Here is a 7,075-nt window from a genome sequence, read left to right as displayed (position 1 = left end):
TATATATCTTTATTGAAATAGTATACTTGATAGCTATCTATTTCTATATCATTTTTTTAAATATTTTATATTTATTAAAAAAATTATTATTAAAAAAAAGAGGCCTCATTCATTGGATTTGCCTTAGGCCCCCAAATGTATTGGGCCGCCCCAGTACCTGAATGTGTGCTATGTTGTTCTTTTCATGCAGAAATAATAATTTTAATATTTTTTCATGCAAAATTGGCCATTTGCAACCTTGTCATCATCCCCCGGAAAGCTGAAACAGGCCACGCTTCCCGCCCAAATCAGAAGCCCCGTCTCGCCCACTCACTTCATCTAGGGGTGGCAATCAGGTCGGGTCAGGCATAAACAGGTCGGGTCAAATACAGGTCGGGTCAGAATACTATAAATCTGAATCCGACCTGTTTATTAAACGGGTCAGGAATTGCAAACCTGAACCTGATCTGTTTATTAAACAGGTAACCCGACCCGACCCGTTTAACCTGTTTAATAAACAGGTAACCTGTTTACCCAACCCAACCCGACCTGTATAACCTGTTTGCCCAACCTGACCCGTTTAACCTGTTTAGACCTGTTTAATCTGTCCAACCCAACCTGTTTAACCTGCCCAATCCGACCTGTTTAGACCCGTTTAGACCTATTTAGACCCGTTTAGACCTGTTTAACCCGTTTAAACTGTTTAACCCGTTTAACCCGTTTAACCTGTTTAGACCTGTTTAACCTGCCCAACAGTTAAACGGGTTAAACGGTTTAAACGGGTCAGACATCTAAAATCCGTATCCGACCCAATTAATAAACAGGTTAAACGGGTCGACCTGTTTACGACCCGAATCTTTTTAGGCCAAACCCAAACCTGTTTATGGCGGGTCGAACACGGGTCGGATTGGCGGGTCGGGTCATATTTTGCCACCCCTAACTTCATCCCTTCCGACGCGTCGTCTTCCACGCCACAAACATCGCCGAAGTCCCTCGACTTCTCCCTATTCTCTCTTACAAATAACTGCTCCACCTCTCCACCGACTTCTTCCTCTTCCCCTGTCCTCCTAATGGCGCCCGGTGTAACTCCCCCCACCACCGCACCCAAGCTCGAAACCGGCCCCGTCCACCCCGGCCGGGTCCGCGTCCTCAAGCCCGGCTCCCCCTCCTCCCCCGCGGGCCCCGTGGTCTACTGGATGTTCCGCGACCAGCGGTCCCGCGACAACTGGGCCCTCCTCTACGCCGCCCACCTCGCCGCCCGCTCCGCCGCCCCCGTCGCCGTCGCCTTCAACCTCTTCCACCCCCGCTTCCTCGGCGCCCACGCCCGCCAGCTCGCGTTCATGCTCCGCTCCCTCCGCCTCCTCCGCCGCCGCCTCCACTCCCTCGGCCTCCCCTTTTTCCTCCTCCGCGGCGACCCCGCCCACACCCTCCCCGCCCTCCTCCGCCGCCTCGCCGCCTCCACCCTCGTCGCCGACTTCTCCCCCCTCCGCCCCGTCCGCGCGGCCGTCGCCGACATCTGCGACCGCGTCGGCCCGGAGGTTGCCGTCCACCAGGTCGACGCCCACAACATCGTCCCCGTCTGGGCCGCCTCCGATAAATTGGAATACAGTGCCAAGACTATCCGCCCCAAGATCCATCGCCTTCTCCCCGAGTACCTCGTAGAGTTCCCGGAACTCCCGCTGCCCGCCGTCCCATGGACGGCCGACGATCCGCCGGAGATTGACTGGGGCGAGCTCATCGCCGAAGTCCTCAGGTACTCCCATGGTAAAAGATTGCTCCTTTTTCATCGCAGGCCAAAAAAAAAAATCGAATTTTGATGCAGAATTCCTGAACTTGGAGGTGATTTGGGTGTTAGGGAAGCAGGGGAGGTGCCGGAGATCGAGTGGTGCGAGCCGGGGGAGGATCCGGCGATGGAGGTGTTGATGGGGAACAAGGATGGGTTCCTGACGAGGAGGTTAAAGAACTATGAGACCGACCGGAATGATCCGTTGAAGCCAAAGGGGTCGTCTGGCCTCTCTCCTTACCTACACTTTGGGCAAATCTCAGCCCAGCGTTGTGCTCTGGAGGCACAAGCACACAGGAAATCTTGTCCCAAGGTGAGCTCTGAGGTCTTCTTTAAAGCTTGTTTATGATCCATTGAATTCCTAGGTTGAAATGTAGATTGACTATAAGTAAATTTACGGCATAGATTCAACCATACTGTACTCGATTATAGAGTAATAAAAAAGATCAACTTTGTGAATGTTTATTTGTCAATCATGCCTATGAACAACTACTTCTTTATTGTTTTGTGGAACAAAATTGGTACATTTCATGGGAAACAAGCTGCAAATAATTGGTTTGAATTTTGGATTTTCTCCTCTGAGTTAGTATCAGAGGAGTTGTAGGATTCCAGTTGTTAAGAGTATCGGATAGATAAACAGTTCTGTTTATTTAATGTTGCAAACAAATGTTACATAGTCAGTTGATGCATTCTTGGAGGAGTTGCTTGTGCGAAGGGAACTTGCAGACAACTTTTGCTACTATCAGCCTCAGTACGACTCATTGCAAGGTGCATGGGAATGGGCTCGCAAGACCTTAATGGACCATTCTGCAGATGAAAGAGAGCATCTCTACACGTAAGATAGTCCTTTCCTAGCTTCTAAGGACAAGCACTTACTTGTGTTTGGTCATGTAGTTGCTTAAAATCAACTCATCTGAATGCAGGAAGGAACAACTGGAGCAAGCAAGAACTGCAGATCCTGTAGGTTTACAAACTAAAATTCTCCTGTGAATCATGATTGGAGACTAATGTGGTTTTAGGAATTGGAGTTGTTGCTTGACTGTTTTACCATTCTAACCACATTGCTTGCTCATTCCAGCTATGGAATGCATCACAACTGGAGATGGTCCATTATGGAAAAATGCATGGATTCATGCGGTAAATAACTTTACAACGTCTTTTCCCCTTTATTTTATGTTTCTAATGCATGCTCTTAAGAATTTTCTTCGTTTACTAACATTTCACGTTAGATGTTTACCGGACATTGTGCGTTAGACCATTTATGCAACCCCCGAGCAAAAACTTTTTGCTAAATAGGAGCTTGCATGTAGATTATGAGACAACAATTTGGTCCCTATTTTGTTTTTGTACTGTAGCATTAATTCATGATCCTCTGTGTTGTTGAGAGATTGGGAAACTTGTATCACCTCTATTAATTTGATGTTCTACTAACCAGATCTGTAGATTTCCTATGGTGAAACTGCTTTCATATACTAATGCAGTAGTGCTTGGCAGGATGTACTGGGCCAAAAAGATTCTTGAGTGGACAAGCAGCCCTGAAGAAGCACTTTCAATAGCAATATATCTAAATGACAAGGTATTGACCGTCATTTGCAAGCAAAGGTGCTTAGAAGTCTTTATGCTATTTTACCTGATTTTTTTTCTCTTCTATGAGGCTGCAATGTTGGAGTTAAACATCTCTTGAAAGGGGTAATGGTAGTGATACTATTAAATTAACTTTTGAGTTTTGAGAATTAAAAGAATTTGGTTTCAAAATTTCCATAATCCTGCAAACTTAATATCTTGACATTTGGTTCCTTCTTTCATTCGCTTGCAATCACTAAAAAATGAAACACATAGCACTCTTAGGAAACATGAGGATCTTGATTATGAGGAAAAAATGATTTAATCTGGAGTTAGATCTCAAAGGATGAAATGCGTCTTTGAGGACCTATTCTTTTGGATAACTATCATGTTATTGTTGAGTTTATGATAGAGTGGCATCTTAGTCTCCTAAATTTATATATAAAAAATCATATTTGACAAATATTAGTGACTTCAGAACCTGTTTTTTTTTTTTTTTGTTTGGTTGTTTTATAGTTTCAGTAGTTTGCTGGTTTACTATAAAGTAAACAGAGGATTTTGGATATTTATGAGACCAGTCAGTTGTTGGCTTAGATTGTAAGTCTGCTGCTCTCTTGCATACTCCATCGGAGAAAAAGAAAGAAGGAAAACATAAGTCAGATTGTGCAGACCACCCAGCCATCTCCTTTAATAGCATAGATGGCCCAGAAACAAAATGATGAACCAAGAAAACCTTATGGCCCAGATTGTAAATTTTTACAGATATGTTACTAAAAGTAAGATCTTAGATTGATGCTTGTAGATATCTTCAAGCCAGTCTATGAAATAGTAATGATAGGTTGGACAAGAACTGACATTGCTGCATCATGTTATGATTCCTTGAGATTGGGAGGGAGAGCCATGCAATGTAACACACATAATGTTTGTTTCTAAAAGATACTGGCAATGTCAGAATTTGTCTCTAGAGTTCATGCTTTTCTTTAAGGATGGAACTATCACCATCCTTTATTTTTTCCCTTCATAACCTGACAATGTTATTACTTGCAGTACGAGATAGATGGCAGAGATCCAAATGGTTATGTTGGTTGCATGTGGTCCATATGTGGCATCCACGATCAGGTTCGTGCACTTAAGCTGCAACTTTTCCCATGTTTAGTGCTTCTCTAGGATTCCTATGTTATTTTCATATGATGTTTCCATAGATGTCATTACAGTTACAGATAAAGCTCAGTTGTTAATCACCTGAATCCACTTGTCTTCACATGATCAATTGGTGCCTGTGTTTGTGTATTACCCGCATTTTCAAATTCCTTCGACTTGATCATCTACGTAAAATGCCTTTTTCCATATGAAATATCTACTTCTATTTTTCTGTTACGATTTGAAGAGTCATGTTTTGCATTGAGACCTATTCTCCTGTCTCTCACCCAAAATAAAAAGAAAGGCAAGGGGATTATGGTGCTGGTTGTACCTGAGCTTAATGTCTTGTAATTGCAGGGCTGGAAAGAGAGACCAGTGTTTGGGAAAATACGTTACATGAACTATGCAGGCTGCAAAAGAAAATTCAATGTGGATGTCTACATAGCCTATGTAAAAAGGCTGGTAACCGAAACAAAGAAAAGGAAATCAGAAAGCCCATCAAGTTTGATACCCAAACATTCAAAGATCATAAAATCTGAATAAAATAATTTGAAGGTGGAATGGGCAAATGGCTGATACCATCCCACAGCTTGGCATTTCGCAAGAGCACCTTGAAGTCCTGAAGCATGACACCTCTACATAGATTTATTTTGATGGTGTGGGACTTGCTCTTCTCATGTCCATGTAGTCAATCTAGGTTGACTATTTCAGGAACAGATATCTGATGACAGCTCCATCATGATTGCGTGATTTATGGAAATGCAGATTCAGCTTGTAGATTATCTGATATCTAGGACAAACTTTTCTTCAAATATATATATATAGGACAGACTTGAGAGTGATGACTAACATATTTTATGTTAACTTGGAATGCAAAGATATCTCCTAAATTTCTTGTCTTTGTACATTTCACAGGATGGTATGTAATATTGCTATTAGCAAATAAATCTTCACTATTCTGATCATCTTTCATCACCTAGTCATGTCTCGTTTTTTGATGTTTTCTTCGATTTCATACACTTAATAAAGTCAGAGTGGCTCAAACCTCCCTTACCTACAACAACAACAAATACCAATTTCTTTTTTGAAAAAAAAGAAAAAAAACTGGGATTTTCTGTTATAGGTATATGATCTGATGAAGGATTGCTGGTAAAGAATCACTCTTGTTGCTTCCATGATGGCATGACTTTGTCCTTCCTCTTGTGCGGTAATATTCTCAGAATTTCAGAGATCTGCTAATTTGAATATCTAGCAAATCATCTAGCAAAGGAAAGTCAGCCTCGCATGTGTGAATGTTGGTATCTGATGCATGTTTATTTACAGGAGGTATCATGGAAGGCATGAATCTCATCATGGTGCTTCAACGCAGAAAAGGTTTGTTGAAGGCTTATAATTCTAGCTAAAATCCAAGTATGGAGATATGCATGGAGATCTTTCTCAAGTTCACCAAGCTTCTTGCATATGACTGAATATTTGGTTGGTAGGTTCTAAGTGTGTATCATCATAAGTTTTGCTGCAAAGAAAAGCCTCAACAAACCTTTTCTGCGATGGTGACAATTTCAACTACAGATAAAGAACTAGAAGATAAAGATCGCTGGTGTGTACCAGCAAATAAAATCAACCTTGAGGACAAAGATCGGTTTAAAGGAGGAAGGAATGACAAGTTTCCTATTCTTGATATGTCCTATTTTTGGGTTGCCTTATGTGGAAGTCTAGTTTTAGGAGTCCAAATCTATTTGGGATGACTATCTCAAGTTCTTGTATTTTGTTTCTCTTTTGTTCTGCAATCAAATTAGCAAAACCAGCCTAATGATTGTTGTCGTTCTCAATTCCTTTGGAGTGATTATCCCTTTTTTCTCTTTTTACTCAAATTAATATTGGTAGAGACTTGGATTGCTATCCAATCATCCAAACTGCAGCAGGAAGCATCTTGTATGATGGTCGATGCTGCCTTCAATCCTATTTAATGAGCTTTGTTGAACTAAAAGTTGCTTGGGCGGTGAGTCTAGGCAATAATATATTCGATGAGTCTGAGCCTTACATCTGTTAGGTCAAGGGAGTCTCATGGACAGCCATCATTTGGATCCTAATGTTCAAGGATGAGAAGCCTAATGCCAATTTTCTGCAGGATCTATGCTGATGTTACATGATGATATGCTCTCTTATTTCTGCTAGTATCTCTCATATTTTAAGAGAAGTCTATTAGGTTGCTGATTGGATTGCTCAGAGAGGAAACTTCTACTATAGACACTATGTTATATCATGGTTTTCATGTCAGATAGCTAGAACCTCATTTGCATCTAAAGTCCAATAAATCATTGTGCTTCCTATCAAGGACATAGCCTAAGGTATCATTATCGATAAATGTGTTTGGCCACAAATTTACTGACATCAAGAATATAGCAAAATATCTCATCCTTTGGATCAAGGGACTATTAGCAAGCTATGCACCTAGTTCACAACACCTGACAATGCTTTCAGAGGTGGATTGTCAGTATTGATTATTCAATATGATAGTACACTCAGAGTGTCCATGCGAGGTCACATCTCAATAAAGAAAGAATTTCAAGAACTTACCATCCATATTAGCAACCTTATGGGTGATCGTCT

The 7,075-nt window shown here is 41.7% G+C and overlaps 1 protein-coding gene across 5 annotated transcripts; it reads left to right on the top strand.

Annotated features, from left to right (window-relative positions):
* The first annotated feature begins 979 nt into the window (after positions 1-979).
* On the top strand, positions 980-6,083 carry PHR1 (photolyase 1). 5 transcript variants are annotated; one of them, XM_088717566.2, is made up of 9 exons: positions 980-1,732; positions 1,802-2,075; positions 2,440-2,597; positions 2,686-2,722; positions 2,841-2,899; positions 3,257-3,338; positions 4,373-4,444; positions 5,789-5,839; positions 5,950-6,083. In XM_088717566.2, exons 1-8 carry the CDS (start codon positions 1,050-1,052, stop codon positions 5,807-5,809), a joined length of 1,386 nt encoding a protein of 461 aa, XP_088573692.1. In that variant the 5' UTR covers positions 980-1,049; the 3' UTR covers positions 5,810-5,839; positions 5,950-6,083. The 5 variants fall into 5 exon arrangements, with proteins under 5 accessions (XP_088573692.1, XP_088573691.1, XP_008798542.3 ...); XM_088717565.2 differs by lacking the exon at positions 5,950-6,083 and having other exon boundaries at positions 5,789-5,943; XM_008800320.6 differs by lacking the exons at positions 5,789-5,839; positions 5,950-6,083 and adding an exon at positions 4,823-5,430 and having other exon boundaries at positions 1,835-2,075.
* Positions 6,084-7,075: the final 992 nt, after the last annotated feature.

Source organism: Phoenix dactylifera, chromosome 3 (genome assembly GCF_051530095.1).
Source record: "Phoenix dactylifera cultivar Ajwa chromosome 3, Ajwa_hap1_PhDact_Kaust_v1.1, whole genome shotgun sequence".
Lineage (NCBI taxonomy): Eukaryota > Viridiplantae > Streptophyta > Magnoliopsida > Arecales > Arecaceae > Phoenix > Phoenix dactylifera.
This window is presented reverse-complemented; position numbering and strand designations above follow the sequence as displayed.

Bases quoted from the DNA above. Each gene is read 5' to 3' on its own strand.
- PHR1 (XM_026807087.4), top strand. From the start codon at position 1,050: ATGGCGCCCGGTGTAACTCCCCCCACCACCGCACCCAAGCTCGAAACC. The intron at 2,598-2,685 runs GTAAGATAGTCC...ATCTGAATGCAG, and splicing joins GAAAGAGAGCATCTCTACAC to GAAGGAACAACTGGAGCAAG. The intron at 2,900-3,256 runs GTAAATAACTTT...AGTGCTTGGCAG, and splicing joins AAAATGCATGGATTCATGCG to GATGTACTGGGCCAAAAAGA.